The sequence below is a fragment of the Cyrtonyx montezumae genome, unplaced genomic scaffold (assembly GCF_038088225.1).
Source record: "Cyrtonyx montezumae isolate F1298 unplaced genomic scaffold, pur_monq_1.0 scaffold_8, whole genome shotgun sequence".
Classification (NCBI taxonomy): domain Eukaryota; kingdom Metazoa; phylum Chordata; class Aves; order Galliformes; family Odontophoridae; genus Cyrtonyx; species Cyrtonyx montezumae.
The window spans coordinates 7,078,354-7,099,714 of record NW_027072089.1 but is presented as its reverse complement, the minus strand read 5'-3'; the positions used below and the strand labels follow the sequence as shown (position 1 = coordinate 7,099,714).

At 38.9% G+C, this 21,361-nt stretch overlaps 1 protein-coding gene across 1 annotated transcript in view; it reads left to right on the top strand.

Moving 5' to 3' along the window:
* The window catches only part of TG (thyroglobulin), a 142,622-nt gene that overhangs the window by 107,987 nt on the left and 13,274 nt on the right, over positions 1-21,361 (top strand). The window contains exons 42-45 of the mRNA XM_065752278.1: positions 6,116-6,280; positions 6,946-7,113; positions 14,323-14,504; positions 18,416-18,523. Of these exons, the coding sequence (XP_065608350.1) occupies positions 6,116-6,280; positions 6,946-7,113; positions 14,323-14,504; positions 18,416-18,523 (623 nt within the window). The remainder of the gene's footprint in view (positions 1-6,115; positions 6,281-6,945; positions 7,114-14,322; positions 14,505-18,415; positions 18,524-21,361) is intronic.

The following is a 21,361-nucleotide window of genomic DNA, read 5'->3' as shown; positions in this document are numbered from 1 at the left end:
GATGAAAGACAGAGACTCCCTCCTTTCTCCCCTTCCTTTCTTTAATCTGAAAATCACAGCTGTAGTAGATGGCTTGGGAGGAAAAAAAATTTCTTTCCCCTTTCCATTGCTAAAATGAACCTGCTGATCTCCTATCAAAATCTGTGTACTAGTACTTGCCACCAATTTGCCAGCACTTATTCCTAAATAATTCATTCGTTTTGATAGAGGTTCTCTGAGTTGGTCCTGAAGTTTTATACTCCAACAGGTTCTTTAAGAGAGACTTTTAAAGCCTAGAAAAATGGCATTAATGTCTTCACACACAGCCTTGCAATCTGCCTGTGTTATGAGCCTGGCTCTGGAGCTCTTGCTATCATGCAAAATTAGATGTGTAAGATAAGAAAACCCATGATCCTGATAAAAAGAAGACCTTAAATTGAAAACCACTGCTGAGAATATTTTAAGTCTTCTGTAGAAAAATTATTAAGTTAGTTTTGGAAAGAGGAGTTAGTGGTCAGTTTGTTGTAGCTTGCTTTAGTTTGCAGGAAGAAAAACAGGATATATAAAGCCTCTTTAATCTGGCAGTGAAAGCAACAGAAGCCATTAGCTGACACTGAAGACATCCTCAAACAGAAATAAGGTGCCGTTTTCTGTCAGTGGGGTGATTATCTCCAGGCACAAGCTGCAGAGGAGAAGACTGTGGTGTCCATTTCCTGGTGGTTCTGAAGCCAGTTTAGTTGCTTTATGCAAGATCAGATTTTAGGCAAATGTGAACCTTGTTTTAAGTGATAGGAGGCACTTGAGAACAGCATAAAGGAAATGGAAAGGCCTCAGCCATCCCGGAGGTCAAAAAAGGCAGCATGACAGATATGCCTGGCTGTTAAGTATGTGCCTGGAGAGCCCCTAGCTGTATGGGGACACAATCTTTAACAAATGAGATGCTGGGAAAAGTAGTAGCATCAGGACAATGCAACCATTTGACTGTTACTTTTAGATTTATTTCAGTCTCACTTTATTTCAGTCTCACTTTCTGGGTGATGTTACCAACATTTCATCGTCCTTAGCCTCTAGGCAGACAGAAAGCCTGCTCCAAAAGGACTCTGCAGCCTTAAAACTATCAGAACTGCATTAATGTGAAGGGAGTATGTGTGTCAAAGAGATGAAACTCAGTCAAGCAGGGTTTGTAGTTTCGAGTCAAGTTGGAAAAATAAGAAATGATAATGTGAAGAGAGGAAAGAGGACCGGAGTTTACAGTGCTGATGGTATCTAGTTGCAGCAAAGTTTCTAATCATTAGATCCGTTGTGAATCAGTTTTGAAAAACTTTGCATGAGTTTCCAGAATAAATGAGGAATTAAAATGCTGCCTTGCAACATTTATGGCAATTGCCATTTCCATTTATGCTGGAGACAGAGGTATAGCTTTACTGTAAGGGTCTGTATATTCTTATTTATTATCTCATTGGAATAGCTGCAAGGGATGCTATTTATCTGAGAGCTCTGAACTGTTTGACAGCTGAAGCAGACACGACTGGTTAGAAGTGCTCAAAAGTGGTGGGAGAGTTGAGATGGATAGGATAGCATCTGTGTATCTGTCTAGATCTGTGAATCTATGATGACCCATATGAGATGGACCAGCCTCAGCTCAGCTGATCACAGCCTGATATCAAAGCAAGAATTCATCTTAATGTAATACTAATTTGATTCATCAGCTTTTCAGCACTGTGACCTGCAACATTTCTAAATATCTGAATTTCTACCATCCAGCTTAACCTCTAAATATGAGGGGGAAAAATAAATTACAAGAAATGCTTTCAAATCTGATGGTCCCTGAATTAAATAGCACTGAAAGCTTTGCCTTCTGTTTACAGTGCTGTCACTTGTTTCACTAGGCACTACTGCCCTACACTTCACAATGCTTGCCTTAATCCTGTGAATGTAGAGGTATTGTGTAATATTGCTGTTTGGGATTGCACAACATAGCTGCATCTACTTTGCAGAAGTTCAATACTAAATGCTTTCGTCTGTCTGTTGTCAAAAATGTCATCAGAATTTCCTCTGATCACAGTGAGTCAGTCCATATGGACAACTGAAAGAAGTGATGCTGTGATAGGAAATACCCCATGGCATCAGGGTGGCTAATTTTTGTCATCCAACAGTACATCATGTATTGTAGAGGTGTGCTTATAAGAATTGTACTGTGGGTACATACAAAGATCTCAGCTGTTACATTTAAATGTAAATTTTTAGTTCTTGTGTTTATAGGTAGATGAGAATTCCTTAAGAGTTAAAAATCAGAGGATTAACAACAAGAACAGTGTTTGTTATTTTTGAGGTGATCTCATGAGTTTTGTTTTCCTGATTCATGATTCTGTCATGCTGGTGAAAATATGGGTGAAAGCACACGACTCCTTTGTTACTGGTTACTAGGACTAATCTCACAAAGAAATTATAGTTTTATAGGAAAAGAAAACAAAAGAAACTGAGTGCAACCGTTCAACTTATGTTTCTTGGGCCTGCCTCTAATGTGGTTACAGTGCTTAGAAAATATTTCTGCTTAATGTGAAAAATGCTGGCTGAAAATGAAGATATTTAATTCTGGGCAGTCTCCAGCTTCTGCTCTCACTTATTTGGTCCTGATTGTTTTTGGTGGGGATACAACAAATCCAAGTTGTGATATGAATTTGAAAAACAGAGAATTTGAATGGTTTTGCTTCCTTAAATTCTATGATAAGATGAACCTTATTTTCAGAGCCTGAAATGCATTCAGATGCACCAAGTGGAGGGAGATGTAATGCTATAACTTCCAAATACTGCTTGAGTAATGTGCCACTCTCCTCCATGTCCAGTCCCAATAAAAATTAAATGTGAATAAGAGTAGTTGGACACCATATCTATTTCAAATCCCAAATGCAAGACATGCTTCCTGAATATGAAAAGCAATTTAAGGAAGTGGACATTAGCATGTGAAACAGAAGAAAAACGTAAGTGGAACTTGTAAGCCTGTTCTAACTAATAAGGCAAAGAAGGGAAAACATCCAGAGCTAGAATAAGCCTCTAAACAAGTCCTCTTCCCCTTGAACATCCCTCACCCTGCAAACATATTCACAGACAGATGGGCATTTTCTCTTAACTGTAGAGCTTGGACCATATGTAGTGTTACCCTATATGCATCCAGTCCTATGAGATAAAGATTGGCCTACTCGGGCTTTTAGTTCTCCTCCCATGGAGGGGACAATTTGGATTGAGCCTTTGGCAACCTGGTCTAGTGGGTGACAACCTATCTCTGGTTAAGGTGTAGGAACAAGATGATTCTTAGGGTCCCTTCCTACCCAAGTCGTTCCGTGATTCTGTGTTTCTGTGACCTCTGGGAAACTTCTGTCAATCACCGTTTGCCTCAGCACTTGCCCCAACTGCAGCCTTTTGATTTGTTGAGATCAGAGAGCAGGGGAAATTTGCATAGTATTTGAAGTCCTTGAGATGTCTTCAAAACTAAGCGCTTGCTAGAAATCTTCGCTTAGCCACTGTGTTTTGTGTGTCACCTATACTCAGTGCTAAATTTACCAATCAAATTCAGCCTTTGAATAAATAATCTCTTCCACCTTCAGAATCTGAAAAAAACTGAGCCCTCTAATTTTTTAATTTTAGTTTTAGATTTTTTCCTGAATGCTGCTTTGATGTATTGGATACTTGATAAAATATACTGAGCACTTTCAGAAATTGACATTGAGGCCTATGTTTGAAAAGTTCACGCATGAGTTTTGCACAAACCTAGATCTAATTTCATTGCTCTGCCAAGGAGGCATACCATTCCTTGCTCCACATGAAAATCAAGCAAGCTACTCTTCTGGGAGAAGCCGACATGAGAAGAATATTGTCCCTTTTCTAGTTTCACTCATCCCAGTTCTGGTGAATGTGCTCTTCCAAGGGCCGGGCAGGGACATACCCACATACACAGATGCTGTCATCGAGGATAGTTTCTCTCTCATGATAACTGAGTCAGTGCACCTAGTCAGCAGATGGCTAATATCGTGCCTTGCAAATACAAAACAGGCCACAAGTCCCTTGTGAGGATAAAGACCAACGCTGACTCATCTAAATGTTCTCATCTAAATTGTGGTCAGAAGTGAGGAATAACACCAAGTAGTGTTTTTTCTCTTCTTTTTCTGTCCTACCCTATTAAAGCCAGACATGACACTTCCAGTGCCCTAAGATTTATATTCTTAGCAACCACCTGAAACTCATATATTAAGCTAATAACTGTGTTTGCTTCTATGATGGCTTAAAAAGAAAGAGGAACCATTCAGGAAGGCAAACACTGGAAATATTACTGTGAACTAAAACCACTGTCTACATCCAAACAATAACCTTTTCTTTTTTTTTTTTTTTGGAAACTCCAGTTGTGAGCAATGATGTCCTATTAGTGGGTCTGCTTGTTCAAAGTGTAAAACATTTTGATAACTCTCTGGGCTGAAAGTTTTGAGACAATTTCTAAGTGAGGATTTGTTGTTTGTTTTCTGTTTCTTTTTAAGTTGTCCTCATTTTTATGCTTTTTCCATCATATAGTTACGCTTTGAGCAAATTCAGTAAAAAGCAAGTTAATCTGTTGAATAGATCTAGGTCTTCCACATCACGCAGATAGGGGCTGTTATTTTTTTTTAGAAGACAGAAGCTCTTCTTAGCAGTTGTTATAGTAAATCTCTGGATATTAGTCATTTGAACCATGTCAGAGCTATTCCAGCCTTTCTGTTCCAGGTCAAATCTTATCAGATTAATGCTAATATATTTGCATTTTAAATAAATAGTTTTTGTTACTCAACAGTGTTGTGCCATTACGTGATTTTCCTTACTGGCTTAGCTGTAGGACACATCAGAAAAGAGTCTGGGATAAAGATTGGACTGTAACCATGTTCTATGATTTTGATGTGCTCTGGATCTGGTTGATCTTCTGCAGCTCGAATTTAGGAATTATTTTTAAATTAGCAGGTAGTGTTTTTCCACTGTTAATCTTTAGTCCTGGAAGCTCAGTGTAAGATGAGAAGATCAAGCTCAGATCTTTCTGTTTGTTTTTATTGTGTTATTTTTTTCCCCAGCAATGTAAGTAAAGACTAGAAGCTCACTTTCCCTTCACATAGCTAACTCTGGAGTGCTGAGAGTTTTTAATTCAGTGGAATTAAAAACCATATGTAAGGTCTGAAAGCATATTTTATGACCACATGAGAAGATTACATTGCACATCACCAAAATAACCAGCACATTTCATAGTCGGTGAAAGCTGTGCTCATAATCTAAGTAAATAATAAATTCATGGGAGCATGGAACTAGGTGGGCTCTGGGTCCAATTTCTGCTGCACCAAATACTAACTTTACTGCAGTATTCAAATCGCAGTGTAAAACTGGTTAGGCTTTTGTTCATAAGTTCATAAGTTCATAAGTTCATAAGGTTGGAAAGGACCTATAAGATCATCTAGTCCAACCATCCTCCTATCACTATCTCTACCCAACTACTAAATTAAGTCCTTTAGCACCTCATCTAAACGCTTCTTGAACAGCGCTAAACAGCGTTCCTGCTACCTCTGCTTACAGCTATTCTATATCATCACTCCTCCTTGGATGAGAAATCATAGTTTCTAGCCAAAATTTTTTTATGGTCATGTGAATATTCAGTGACCACTTGGTATTGTAATAGCATTGTCCTAAGGAATAAGCAGCTCTTCTTCACTGGTTCATTTATAAAGATCATGCCCCATCTCAGTCCTTGTTTTTAAAAGTTAGTCCCTTCTTGTAAGATGAGCTCTCCATTTCCTGATGTGCCTCACAGCAAATTCTTTTTATCTGCTCCTGTTTGAATGTGTCTCCTTCCAGCTAAGTTTTCAGAAAGTTATTACATAGATGTGACTCAGATTTAGACATAATGTAGAGACTTTTCAGCGGGCTTCTGAAATGACTGTGACAGAGTTGAGAAACAGCCAGACCTCTCATTCTCCTTGCTTTGCTTATTAGAACTTGCACTTTGTTTTTAAATACCAGTGTTCTGCATTCTGCAACTGTGTAGATTGTGCTTCTCATCTTATTTACCTGCACCAGGAGATCAGGTGATTGTTAGGATGTGCTGACTGGTGTTGTCTTTCTTTTCCAGGGGGGTTCAGCTTTTTCTCCAGCGTCCATTATCACAAACAGAAGAGCTCAAGCCCAAGTAGCAGACCTGGCTGATGATGTGGGATGCCCCTCGTCCACCAGTGAGGAAATTGTAGCCTGCCTCCGCCAGTTGCCTGCTCGTGTCCTCAATGATGCACAGACTAAGGTACATGATGAATTTTCTATTGAAATAAAGCTATGAGGAATCATAAAACATAAATTGGCCTGAATCCCTGTAAGAGAGGAACTGGACTGGTTTTGGAGGAGTGCCGTACACATCTGACCTTTGAATTCTCCTTTAGATTGAAATACTTTTACACTGTTTTGACTATGTTTTCCAATATTAATCCCAGTATAGTTTTAGCCCTCTCTCACTCTGATTTCATCTGCACTTGATAGTTATTCTAGGGGAGAATTATGTCTCTGTAGTTTCAAGAACTGCATTTTTGCAGAAAAAGGAAATGGGGAGGGATATCTGCACTGTTTCTTAAATGGGAAGCTTGTGAAAGCTGCAATACAGTTCAAGAGATGGATTCTTTACCCACAGCTAAAAACATTCACTGGCAATACATTACCCAATCAGGACTGGCAGAGATTAAAAACAGCATTTCTATGTCTATAAGACCATCAAGTTACTTGGCCAGTTCAGCTCATTTCACCTATTAAGACTGTCAATAAAAGCATTGCTTCATGCAGTGGTGAGTTTGCACTTACATCAGCAGATCACTTGTTCACTGTGAATTGATCAGTTCAATTCTCTAAAGCGTAAGTAAAATGGAAAAGGTAAGCTAGTTAAATGAACTATTCTTCCTCTTTTTTTTTTTTTTGTAGCTCCTAGCGATAAGTGGCCCATTCCAGTACTGGGGTCCAGTGGTAGATGAAGTTTACCTTCAGGAGCCTTTAGCTAAAGCCCTGCAGCGCCCTCAACTTCAGAAAGTAGATCTGCTCATTGGAAGTGCTCAGCAAGATGGACTGATCAGCAGAGCTAAGGCAATTAAGGTAGGAAGAATAAAGCAGACTTTTTTTATGAGGTTCATCACTGCAGAACATGGTTAATTCAGTCTTTTTATGACAACTTTTTCTGTGACCTTTTTTCTCCATTGCCCAGAGGAAATATATGTTGTTGAACAAGTGTTTCTGAATAAAAACTAAGTATGGCTAACGATAACAATTGCCTGATTTATGGGCTTAGATTTTAAGCTGTAAAGTGGTAAAATAAAAAATAATTGGGTCCATGCAGTACTCTGCATACGTCCTCTGGGGAGCCCAGAACTAGACACAGTACTCCAGATGAGGCCTCACCAGGGCAGAGTAGAGGGGGAGGATCACCTCCCTTGACCTGCTGGCCATGCTCTTTTTAATGCACCCCAGGATACTATTGGCCTTCTTGGCCACCAGGGCACACTGCTAGTTCATGGCCAACCTATTATCCTCTTAATGTGCAGTTCAGCTGCACATCTCTACAATGGGAACTATAGCACTTCCCATTGGAAATTGCTAAAAATAAGCATTGCACAATGTTCAGATATATGCTAAGAAATCAACACGATTATTTTAAAGACTATCTAAGAGAACTAAGTTGCGATCTTTCTGTAACAGTAGGGATTTCATGAGAAGTCAATCCTAGCTTCCTATTTCAGGTCAGCAGCACACAGACCAGTTTCCTTCACAATAAATGACAAAATAATCCCATTGGATGAAGACTTTTTGATCCAGTTGAAGAAAGATGATATTACTTCTTTAGTCTTTGTCTGCTTTCACTTCATGTGCCCTTCTCTTTTGAAATCAATTAAAAGTGGAAACCAGGCACAGTAAGTGGGTTGTAATCCTGGAGGCTGCTGACACTGATATAGACTTTGTCAGAAGGAAATAACCCTTAGTAACCCAAGTACAATCATGTGATAAAATTAGGAAGTGAAATTCTTTCCTTTACCACTACTTCCACATATGACAGTTGCCTGCAAAACAGAAATGAATTTCTTTGCTGAATTGAACATGATGCACCAAATCAATTCATGAAACCCACAAGTATGAACAGCCACCAATATCAGGTTGAAATGAAAAGTAAAAAACAGTTTTAACTCACAGCTCAATAATAAAGTACTCTCTTTCAATAAAGAAAATATAGAATATCTTTAATATTTTTTTTATAAAGACTTGCAGAACATAAGTTTGGAAGGATCTCAATAAGCTGGTGTAACTATACCCTAAGAAGTGGTTGTACCTTCCTAAACCAGAGAGACCTGTTTTAAAATCCCCTACTACTGAAGTTCAGAGAAACAAAAGGGTTTAACTGTCTTTACTTAGGAGCCTAATTAACTTCTTTATTAGTTATTATAATAGTATCTATCTCACCTGGTGCTACTGCTGTAAGTTAGATTTCATCTCAGCTCCAGAAAACTCACAATATTCATTGCAAGTGGTTATATTTTGATTTCTCCTTTTGACTTTCTTGTTTTCTTGTTTTTACTGAGAAGTGATTTTTCTTTTAATCCACATTTTCCTATTTCTATCTTCCTGCATGATCAGGTTTTCAGGGGTTGAGTGAATATGACTGTTCTGAGCAGTCTGTTTTCCAATCTGTCTTCATATTGCATACTTAAAGGCATGCTGTAGTGTTAAAGCTACCTCATTTTTCCCTTATCCACACACTTACATCATTAATTTCTAGTAAGTGCTAGTATTTCTTCCATCGTTGAGCTATTTAAGGGCCTAAACAGTTGTAACTAGAGTCAGATGATAAAATCCTGAGTAGGCCACAGACACATTTAGCCACAGTGGAAGAAACTAATGCAGGTGTTGGTTGTTACTGAGAAATTGGTGCTTTGTTTCCTCTGTCATAATGACATATCGATCCTTGATCTGTGCTAGCTCTCCTCGACTCTTCCCACAACAAAAGGAGAAAGATTTGAGATACAATGCACTGTATTCCACTCTTCTACTTTAGTAATTTGAAAGCTTTCCTGGAGGTATTTTGGACTTAGATCTCTCTGGGAAAGCTCAAAGCTATTTTTACTGATGCGTGCTAAGGAAGGTGGGTGGGCTGGTGGGTAGAGCACTGAACTCAACTGAGAAACAAGGCATAGATCCTAGTTTGTCAATGACTTCAACAAAGTAACTCAAATGCTTCTACAAAGAGGGGACATAACTTCCTAGGATAAAGTAACTATCTCTTCTTAATCAGTGTTGTAACAAGGAGGAAGCCCACCTGTGATTGTGAATGCCCTCCGATTCTGTAATGAAAAGAACCGCACGTTAATTTGGACAAATAAACAGCACAGCTAAAGGCTACTGTAGCAATATATGAAATAGGCAAAGTGGTGAGGAGGCACTTTTAGCTATTTAGATGCAAGGAAGCTTGAACCAAGCTTATCAACTCAGACTGAAGCTTCATATAAAAGTTTTAGAAACTCTTAGCAGTCAATAAGTGAAACCAAATCCTCGAGACTGCAACTAAACCTGAAGATGGTAAACACAATACCATGTTGTTCTGAGGGGACTTACTGAAATTTGGTTCTGTTGTCTCTGTACTTCTGCTGTAAGACCGTACTTAACAACTGTTCAGACCTTTACAATTAAAAATGAAAGAGAATGACAAAAAGCTCACATGAACCCAGTTCTATGCTAGCAAAACATTTCTGTTTGTATACTATTAAAAGCTGAAGTCTCTTGATGATGTCTATGTCTATATCAGACATTCATGCTCAATGTCTTGCCCATGGTAGTGACTGTTTTATGGCATTCACATGAATGCTTATTCATGTGAACTGAGACAGATTTACCACTTCCTGGAGCACTACATACTCATCCTCAGTGCAGCCATCTGATGGTTGAGTCTAAGTGAGAAACAAAGCAGGGTTTGTTTAGGGAGCAGCAAGTGGCACCATAATGCATTATTATGTGGCATATGGATCAGTTAACTCTGAATCTGTTATCACAGTTCCCATGACAGACCTTCAGAGATATTAACTGTGAACAGTCATAGATTAGAGCAGTTGAGCAGAAACTTCTAAACATGTTTATTTCAATTCCCATCTGGGCAAAATTGTATTCTTATGCTATATGAGATGTTCAGGTGACAGGATCTAACAGTTCCTACTGGCATTAAATGTACAGATTCACTCATGCTGATAAGTATCTGTGGTTGGTCTGTATATGTGTGTAAGTCAGTACAGTCCTGTTGATGTTCTCCATATGTTCTATGCCTGCTGCTTAATCTCCACGTTGCAAGGACTGTCAACTTTTTATTTGGAACACTAAGAATGCACTTTGCATGTTTTCTTTCCTGTTTATTTGTCTACAGAACTCAGAAATGGGACATAGGAGAGTGAATAGAAATATAGTTTGTTTACCCCATGTAAACAACTGGATCTAAGCAGAGCAGATCTTCCATCCTGCACTCTAATACAGTCAATTAATTTCTTCATGGGTAAAAAACATCCAGCTACATGCAACAGATGGTAGATAAGTGTATATTATCTGTAATGACCTGGTGAGCAGTGTTCTGATAAATGCCATTAGTGAGGAGGATGAACTGATATAAGCTCTTTACTACATCTTGCATTTAGCTGGAGTAATTAGGGATTTGATTTAGTAGTTGGGTAGGGATAGTGATAGGAGGATAGTTGGACTAGATGATCTTGTAGGTCCTTTCCAACCTTATGAACCTATGAACCTAATTGAAACACTGCTGAATAGTTGACAGGGTCTTTCAGCATCCTTTGTGATGAAGTTTATCAACAGACATTTAAACCTAACATCTCAGTACAGTCTGTTATCATTATCACTACACCAGTTTCTCAGAAAATTACATTTTGCCCCATGGAAGATGTAAATATTTTTTTACCAACAGCTACACTTTGTTTTTAAATGAGATACTGGACCAGATTCACTCAAATGCTCCAGAAACCATTCATACAACTCAGAGGTCAATTTATACCTCCTTAGAGGTTGATAGTGTAAATTGTTTTACATAAGGTGCAGCTGTTGCTGCTAATCATGTAGCAGCTGTTGGGTCTTCTGCTATTTAAAAATTGTTCCTTGGCCATATCATTTCAAATGGAGAATATTTTTTGGTCATGGAAAATTAGTCGAATTGAATAAAATTTTAAAAAATACTTCGTTTTCTTAATGTTTCATGGGTTTTGACTGTATTGCTTTGATTGATGTTATCATGTTAAAGTCTGATGTTTAAATTACATTTTCTTGTAGCCAAATCAACACTTGAAACATCATATTTCAAAATGTGCGATGTTAGTGCTGGCCAAGATGAAAATCTCAAAATGTTATACCTATGTCAGTTCTGTTTTTCCTGTCTCTGCCTCTGCCAGCTGACTCATCACATTGCTTGGATCCCACTCAGCAGTGATTGCTGAGAAAAGTCACCAGAAATTTCTAGGGCATTTTGAAGATCACAGAAACTAGTACATGAGCACGGTAAAAACCTAAAAGCCACCACACTAGTCAGATGGAAAGCCCAATTAGCACAGAACACACTTTTCAGCAGTGGCTAAGACTTGGATGTTTGTAAGAATATGGCAAGCAAATGTAATATTTTTGCTAAATGTTCTGAACCCATAGCACTTTCTAGCTTAGAGACATCATGACCAGAATTGATCTCTGTATTTTGTAACTATCAACTGATATTTTACTTTTCCATTAGCTTCTCTTGAAGTGGTAAAGACTTCATCTTTACCACTTCTGATATCCACAGCACCTTGTGGCAAGCTGTTCCTCAACTTAACCATGCATTGAGTGATGATCCACCTCATTCTCTGTGTTTTTGAACCGTGAAGTCTGAGGCTTAGCAGTTGACAAGGCAGTGAATGATCACTTCCCAGAGCACCCAATCAATCACCATAGATTTTTCTGTTTCTTTCTCTTTCTGTTTTAAGTATCCATGACAGGTGTAGAAAAGGGTAGAAAATTCATTAAAACAAAAAAGAAAAATCAAGACCCAATAAACAAAGGGTTGGAACTCCTCCCTTGTGGGAACAGGCTGAGAGAGCTGGGGCTGTTCAGCATGGAGGAGGTTCCAGGGAGACCTTTCAGTATCTAAAGGAGGCTGTAAGAAATAAGGGGACACACTCTTTAGCAAGGTCTTTGGTGATAGGACAAGGGGAAACTGTTTCAAAATAAAAGAGGGGAGATTTAGACTGGATGTAAGGAAAATGTTTCTAGGATAAAGGTGGTGAGGCACTGGAACAGGTTTCTCAGAGAGGTGGTTTATGCCCCATCCCTGGAGACATTTAAGGTCGGGCTGGACAGGGCTTTGAGCAACTTTATCAAGCTGTAGATGTCTCTGTTCATTGCAGGGGAGTTGAACTAGGTGACCTTTAAGGGTCCTTTCCAACTCAAATGATTCTTTGATTCTCTGATTCTTTGAAATAAAACAGAAGTGGGGAAGTTGATTAAATTTACTTTACACTTAAGACCTTTGACTCTGCACTGACACAGAAGAATATGTGATTTTTATTATAATTGCTAGCAGTCTTAGTCACCAAATGAGAGATTCCTACTTAGACAGCAGCAATGCTTCCACTGGATTTTAGAGAGACCTGACTTGAATTCTACCAAAGCCAATGAAAAGTTTGATTCTGAATTCCATGGATTTGCAGTCAGCTCTTCAGTGATAATTTCCATTTCTTGCAGAAAAAATATATGTGTCCATACTGTATGCAAAGTGAATGATTTTGCAGACAAGTGCACTACGCAGTTTCATATGTGGCATTTGTGCAGACGAAATGACGTGTCACCTGTCAGTTGCTGATCTTTTTTGGATTACAGCCATGTTACTAAAACTGGCGCCACATGACTCTCTTCAGTTTGCATGGGCCAAAGTCTAGCAAAAGAAGAATTTATTACAAATACAAGGAAAATTGCCAAGATCTTTTTAGACCTTTGGATATTTGGTAGTGTTTTGAAATCCCTTGTAAAGTCATTTAATCAAACTGCACAAAACATTAGAGCACGTCAGTAAAGAGAGGCCAAGGCCTCAGCAGAGGGAGACTAATTTTCCATCTTTCATTTCTGTGAATCTGTTGAAAAGTAATTATTCCTTCTGTACTTCAGTGTAGGGTTGTGGAAAGACCTTCTAGCTGCATGATGAAAACCAGCTGCAGGCCATCGAAATAATATATTCAGTAAAGCATCTCTGGTAACTGGACTGGGCAGACACTGATATATTTTGCTGCCCAAAATAATGTAGGTGGTTTGTTAGATCTTTCTCTCTGGAGCTCTAGTACTAAATTTTAACCAGCGTGCACCTGCAAGGTGTTCTTTTTAGAAAGGACTTGTGGTGGGTTTTATTTCAGGAAGTTGCTCTGTTTAAGGTGAAATAAGTTCTAACAAAAAGTAAAAAAAAAAAAAAAAAAAAAAAGTTGAAAAGTCTAAATTAATATGACAAAAACTTCCTCAAAGAAAGATGTGTTGAAAACTTCCAGCAGCCTTTAGCTTTGTTAAAAATAGGGTCAGGTGAATAGTTTGGCATAGGAGACTATTACTGCTATCAGAAATTCTGCAGAGACATGTCCTCACTGCTCTGGGGAAAATGGCATTATGTCAGGTAAGGTTTCAGTCTCCCAAACTCATATAGAGGGCATTTCACACCCTGAAAGGAATAGGGATTATGAATTTTGAAGATCATGGCTACTATTTCCATTGAGTTTTGGAGAAGAATGATTTCTCTTCCATATCTAAGTCAAGTATTATTCCATAGTGACATAAATAAAGGCTTTATGACAGATATATTTCTTTGTAGGTACTTACTGAAGAGTATGAGTGATATAGCGATTAGTGTTCTCTAATGTCCAAAGATAAGGAGCAATCTCTCTCTCTCCCCTATAGTTTTCCCACTCAAGCTCATCAGAAAGAGAACACTGGGCACATGCACACTAAGGAAACATCTCTGTTGGCTATTTTTGTGAGAGCCAGCTGAGTTTCACAGTATTGGAGCTACACCTCACCAAAACTATTTCTACAACTTGGATCTACCAGCTTGGTGATTCAGCCCTGTGTTATTTACTAAGGAAGTAAATTTTGCTGTTTGGTGCCTGTCTTGAGAAAGTAAAAGTCCCCTACTTTATACTCTGAATCAGACACTGTGGTAAGCAGGACTCATTCCATCAAAGGGAGATCTGAGCCTGTATTGTTCCATTAAAAAATGTCTATTTTGATTTTTTTTGCAAATTCAATTTGTTTTGTTCTCAGAAATTTGAAGAAAGTCAAGGAAGAACTAACAGCAAAACAGCCTTTTATCAAGCTCTGCAAAATTCTCTTGGAGGAGAAGACTCCAACTTGTTCATCGAAGATGCAGCTACATGGTATTACTCCCTTGAGCATTCAACTGATGATTATTCAACTTTTTCCAGAGCTTTGGAAAATGCCACCCGGTAAGAAACTCATCCTATGATAATTATATAACTGGGGTTAAGGAAGGTTTGCTTGTCTCCAATGTGCATTTATATTCTAAATAACATAAAACAATCTTATGCAAATGAATAGAAAATGAGCTATAATATTTTGTTTTCCATTATGCTTCCAATGCCAATAATAAAAATAAATGTAAGGGCCTTTTATCCCTTGTGAAAAGGTTGAGAGGGTTTTTATATCCATTTTCTTATCAAAGATGTCGTAGTTGTCCATAAACTCTTCATCCATTATTCCTTGAGTCTTTTCATTCCTGTGACAGGGAATACAAACTAGTCAGATTGTATTCAAAAACACTCATCCAATTATACAGTTATATGCTGTTTTTTCTTTTTGGAAGTCTGGAGACATTACAGTGATGTAGTTTGCAGAAATATATAACTGCTGAAAATCAGTTTTTATTTTGTGTGGTTGCTTAGGTGAGCACTATGTTTTTACGTGGTCAAGTTTGAAAACTTTAATTTCAGCAATTACATGAAGTTTCATATTATAAAACCAGTAAAATACATCTCTTCATCATGACAGGTTTTCTACAGGTAAAACAATTGTGAATGTTTATAAAAGTGGCTCTCAACATAATTTTTTTCGTACCTAATCTTCATTTTATCCATGGGAGATGAGTTCCCTTTGGCTTATTCATGTGTTTCTTTGATTCTTGTGCAGTCATTTGTGCCCGTGTACAGTGGCTGCACAATGTCTAAAGCCAGCATTTACTCCCTTATTATATGATTTCCCATAGTGAGAGAATTAGACAATGCAAGACTTCTGTATGAACACGAGGTCTTTTTGCAGAGGTGAAAGGAGAAAACATGGTTTCAGGCTCTTAACCCATTTGATCCAACAGGATACTCCATAGACTCAAAGTGCCTCCCAGCCTCCTTGATGGAAATAGTTGTAATGTGATTGAATATCAGCAGAGACATTGCTCGTAAATAAGCATAGCTTCAACATCAAGATCTGTCTATTCCATAGTTGTGCATGGCTCCAGGGTCCAGCAGCTCTGGAAAACAGTCAGTTTGAACAACTCATTTCTCTGCTGTATTAAAACTCTAAGGCAGTCATGGCAATGAAGTCGGGCACCTACAGTAGGCCATAGACCAGTAGGTATCTTTGGGTTGGGTCAAATGACAATTTGATATGCTTCTTGATCTGCAGAGATGACTGGGATTTTCTCTCTCAGTTAGCTTTTGCTAGCAGCAGATCTTGAGCTGGAGGAAAACTTGGCTCCTTTTTCCTGCCAATGAGCAGACTCTGGGGCAAAATTTTTAAGTGGAACAGATCTTCAGAAAAAAAAACAAAAAACTATTTCCCAGTTCCTTTCTCTGCTTCAAGTGCAGTTTAGTTATGAAAACACTTCCCATTTCTAAAGTGATGTGTTTTATAACACGGCAATGGAATCTGTCTGTCCAAGCTGCTTCACTGTGTTGTCTTTTGAGACCTCATAGCTCCTGGTATCCGACTTCTCAGCATTACAGCTTTCTGTCACACCATGGGCATCTCTATGAGACTTTAGAGGCAAGGCTTTGCTTTCAGTAGGTCTTTGTCCCTCATCAGGATGGCAGGCTGTTGCTCCAGGGGAGCCTCAGGGAGCGGAGGGTGAACAGGAGCCAAGATGCACTTGGAAACATCTGATTCAAGATAGCAGTGACTACGTCTGTTCGAGGAAGGCTTCTGGGTGGTCCAGGTGTGCTGGTGCATTGAGGTCACAGCATAAACAAGCCAGAGGGCTGTGAGTTGAGCTGTGTGCCATTCCTCAACTCTTGCACTGTGCAGCGTTTGCCCAGGAAGAGGACAGCAATCCCTGCACTGTGAACTTCCTGTCCGGAGATTACCTCCATAAGGAGCTGTTCTAATGCAGGGCTGTCACATTTGGCCATCCACATTCACTCTAGTGCTCAGCATGGTGTAGACATTGACCTTTGCAAAGCTGTAGCAGCTAGCACACTTGTTTGCAGCAGGGATGTGCTATACAAAGAACAATTCTGGCTCTCAGCCTCATCGATGTAGGAATTACCTGCCAATTTACAACATGAAACAAATGGCTTTTTTAGGAAAAGAAGTGATTGGCTTAGAGTCTCTTTGAGCGAGCACAAGAATCAGAAGTGAAACCAGGATATCAGATGATAAACACTTTTTTTTTTTTTTTACAGAATTACAGTCAACTACATCAGTAGAGCTGAGGAAATCTTTTTTATTTTGTTTTTAGCAAAAAGCTTATCACCAGCATACATATTATTCTCAGAAAAAAAAAATCGATATCAGAAAGTTATTAGTCCAAGATTTAACACGTTTATGAAGTGTGAAAAAGCAACCAAAATGTTTTTTGCAAATTATATATGTCATGCATATTTTACAGTTTTAAAACATTTCCACTTTTAAAATTATTTTAGCTACAGTTCTCTGATCTTTTTTTTCTCTTCTATAAAACGTTTCACTTTCTTTTTCATATTATCTTTTTTTTAACTCTGGTATCCTATGCCTGTAAGAAATAGACATCTCATTTTTGTGGTAGTTTGTTTTTAATTTGCCTAGAATTGCTGGCTTATTTTTTCCTCCATAGCACCAAATTAGAAACAGTTTAAAATGTCATTTGCTTCAAGTTGTAATTAAACAGGTCATTCCTATGTATTTCAAAGCATTTCTTGAGAGCTAATGCTCTCCACAATTTTCAAAGGCTGTTTTCTCTTGTACAAACTTGTGCTGGTAGGTATGTGAAGAATGGTAACTTTCATTTCGTATGGGTGTTGTCAACCATAACTGTCAAAGAACATTGTGGTCAGCCAGCCCATAACTTGTGGTCTGAGTTAAGCTTAAAATAATCTGCTGAACCAAAATAGCTACCCGACCCGTGGCTTTCAGAATTGTATTAGTTATAAATAGCAACGTGTTTTTATGCTTCTCTGGCACTGTTGTTTCTTGCCACCAGTCATTCCTTTTTTTTACCCACCAAGTCTGAAGGAACAACTAGTGCTTCAGAGTCACTAAGCTGAGCAGATACACTTGTGTGTGCTCATGTAGTTATGGATATATAAATATCCAGAGTGTCCTCGAGCTTCTGTGTCCATTTTAAATGAGAAATGGTGATATATTTTTATATGTATGATATTGCCTTGAGGAATCACAATGAAATGTCATGCAGTAAGGTGTCTGTTTACCTCTTTTAAAACTCCTGTGTGCTTTCCAGCTACCATTCACCCCTCCTTAGAGATTTCCAGACTCAATTCTGGGAGCAGTGGCAACTAGGAAAGTTTGCATATATTTGCATTCACTCATACCTTACTGCAATGCCCAGATGGATCATTTCACTGTCTTGCTGCACTCCTCTTGTTTAACCATTCTATCCCAGATATGCAGCTACACCAGCTATTCTAAGCCCTACAGTACATCTTCAAAAGAGACCTCTTTACCTATGCCAGCTCTGGAAACTCTATGCAAAATATCCCACAGATTCAAATGTCAAAGTGATATCAGTGATCCTTAACTGGGGAAATAGGTCTAAGTCCATTTACTAGACATGATTGCAACCTACTCATGCTACATGGAGTTTTTTAGTATTGCCAGCCTGAGCTCCCATAGACTAGAATAAAAAGGGAAAGGTTTTTGGCTCATTTCATGATTGACTCTGTGTATTTAGTATCATCGCTGTTCTTCAACACTACATCAAAGTGCAACTGTAGATAAATTGAATCCTAGTTTGTATGGGACTCACAGAGCAAATGTGGTTTGTTTCAATACAGCTGGAGGCAGAGACATGAGTTACTTAGGAAGATTTAAAGGAGGATATCAATAAAGATATGTATCTATTAGGCTTCTTTGGTTTGGTTTGGTTTTGTTATGTGACTATGTCTGTTCCCTACTCCTCCTGTTTAAACAGTGACCAGTTTATCACATGTCCCATCATAAGCATGGCCAATCACTGGGCTACTAACTCCAGAGGAAATGTCTTCATGTACCACGTTCCTGAAAGCTCCTCACAAAGCAGGTAAGGAGATATGTTTTCTTGTTTCTCTCAGATTTAAAGTTTGCCAAAAGATGGCTGTCTGTTTGGGCACTCCATGGAGCAGAAGGACAGATAAAGGTACCTCAGATAAACAATTTGGATTGACAAAAGAAGATTGGAATTGGACTCTTGTAGGTTATTCCACAGTTGACTCTGTAGGAACGATGTTTCTGAACTCAGGTGCTTCATGGTAGATGTCTAAGTTTTGCTTTTTCAGCTTACCTACCCTAAGGGATGGAGAACCTCCCTTATGAGGACAGGCTGAGAACTGAGGCTGTTCAGCCTGGAGAAGAGAAGGCTCCAGGGAGACCCAAGAGCAGCCTTTCAATATCTAAAGGGAGCTATGAAAAAGAAGGGGACAGATATTTAGCAGTCTGTTGTGATGGGACACAGGGAAATGGTTTCAAACTAAAAGAGAGGAGATTTAGACTGGATATAAGGAAATCATTTTTAGGATGAAGGCACTGGAATATGTTACCCAGAGAGGTAATAGTTGTTCCATCCCTGGACACGCTCAAGATCAGGCCGGAAGGGGCTCTGACCAACCTGATCTAGATGTAGGTGTCCCTGTTCATTGCAGGGGAATTGAACTAGATGATCTTCAAGGGTCCTTTCCAAATCAAATGATTCTATGATTCTATGATTCTACTGTTGCCAGTTCCAGATAGCATTTCAGATTTCTACACTGTACCTGATAAATCCTTCACAAAGAACCAGAATGTGTTCTAAATCACCTGGAGCTCACAGATCTCAAGATAAAGGGGGTAAACATTTTTAAGAACCGAACACCAATTTAACACTGCCCCCTTTTGAAGTCAGTGCAGCTGCACCACGCCTGTGCTGGATGGCTGTCGTTGTGGTCAGGCTCTGGCATTTATTCCTTCCTGTTCTATCATTGTGACTTCTAATCAGCCAGCAGACTGTCTCATGGGAGAGAAAATATTTTTGATCACAAGCATTTGCAGACAGAAGCTCCACGTCAGCCTTCATGTTAGCAGCTTGCTTGAAAATATTTCAGAAGTTGCATCATTTTTGAGATGAAAGATGAGATGAAGTGGTAGCTTTATTCATACTCAGACCCTCCTAGAAGTCAGGATGAGACACTGAGGTCTGTGGGCAGTGTGTAACACTGTGGTACCTCCTGGTGCCCCACTTTCGCAGCCCTCCTGCCCCCACATCAGTGCAGCAAAGCCCACAGGGATGCTTAACAAGAGGGATCTGGTATTCACACCCCTGCACTCCATATTACCCTGCTTATTTGTCTAAAGAAGGTTTTGGGAGGCTGTCTCTGAAGACATGAGGAGCCACAATTGTTTGGAAGGGCGCAGGGAAGGGACAGTGTGTTCCTACTGGCACCATTTGATACTGAGAAGTTGCCTTTAAACTATGCATTTCTTTCCTTTCCTGATAGCATAGTGAAAAAGCATTTGAAAGAAGCCAGCCAAGATCCAGGTTACAGATGAAGGCCATTATGTTGTAGTAACACAGACTCGCTTTCTTTTTAGCAGAAAAGAACTTTATCCTTGGGGAGCCATTATTTTTCTGGCAGCTCCAGTGGGAATGTTCACAGCGCTCTGTTTGGCTACCAAGAGGCTCAGATAAGTGACTTTTACAAGGCTCCAAATAGAGCTGAGCTATGGTATGCCAAAAATCCAGCCACACAGAAAGAAAAGATGTGTTTGCAAATAAGCTAGCAAGTTTTCTCTTGCTTTGGAGAATGATAGCGATGCAGTCATCAGACATAACATCTCATTTGAACAGAAATGAAATAGTCCTTTTGCAACTGAACTCCCTGGTTTTGAGGCGGTGGTTTTGTATGGATAAGGATTTTCTCTTCTATCTACTGTTAAAAATGTATCTTGAGCTCCTGTTATTCACCTCTCCAGGAAAATAGAAGTTTACATAGGACCAAGCTATGCATTTCAGTAATATCTATGTTGTCAGTGGTCTTTTAAGCTAATTATTTTAAATTTTAGCACTGAATTTGTTAGTTTACTTTTTCATAGCTCTCTTGAAAACAAGCAAACAAACAACAGAAACAAGCAACAAAGCCATGATGCAGTCTAAAATATGTTTTGGTAACATCAAGCAGGAAGTCAAAAGCTGCAGGCTCAGCTACTTGCAGGAAGAAATTGGTTTTGGAACCAAAATGGTATTCAGCTGCTATCATAATTATTTATGCTTAATTTTGTTAAAATAGAGGTTGTAGTTTCAAATCCAAGCATTTCAAAAATAAGCTGTAGCATTCATCTTTCTGTGTACCGACAGGACTCTTTTGAACCTGACTACTTATGAATTGATACCCTTGTTTTCCACAGGGCTTCTGTTTTGCAAATGACTGATTTCACAAAGACAACCCACTAGGTCTGTTTCTGAATGTACTCCAAGTTTTTTGTTAAAACATTACTGACATTTGTTCCTAAATGACTCCTTTCTTATTCTCTATCCCATTTTCATCAAGTGACCAACCTCCTACCCTCTCTCTATGGCATCCTCCCCTCCATATAGCATGCATGCATAGAGTGCTTTCCAGCAGCCTCACTGCATGCCAGTGTAGCAATGCTGTGGTGGCTTGTTGCTTCACATGAGGGAATGGCTGAAAACTGTGAGAACCCTTCATGATCTGAAACTGACAAAATGCAGTGTATGGGAATATTATGGGTGATATGCCCTATGGGATTAAAATGATGAGTATGTGAAGCAATCTTCAAGTAGAATAAACTAGAGAAAGATATGTCAACCATGTTACTGACTCCCAAGGGACATCCGTAACCACTAGAATAACTCAGGATCTTCCTTGAAGATCACAACTCTCCTTAA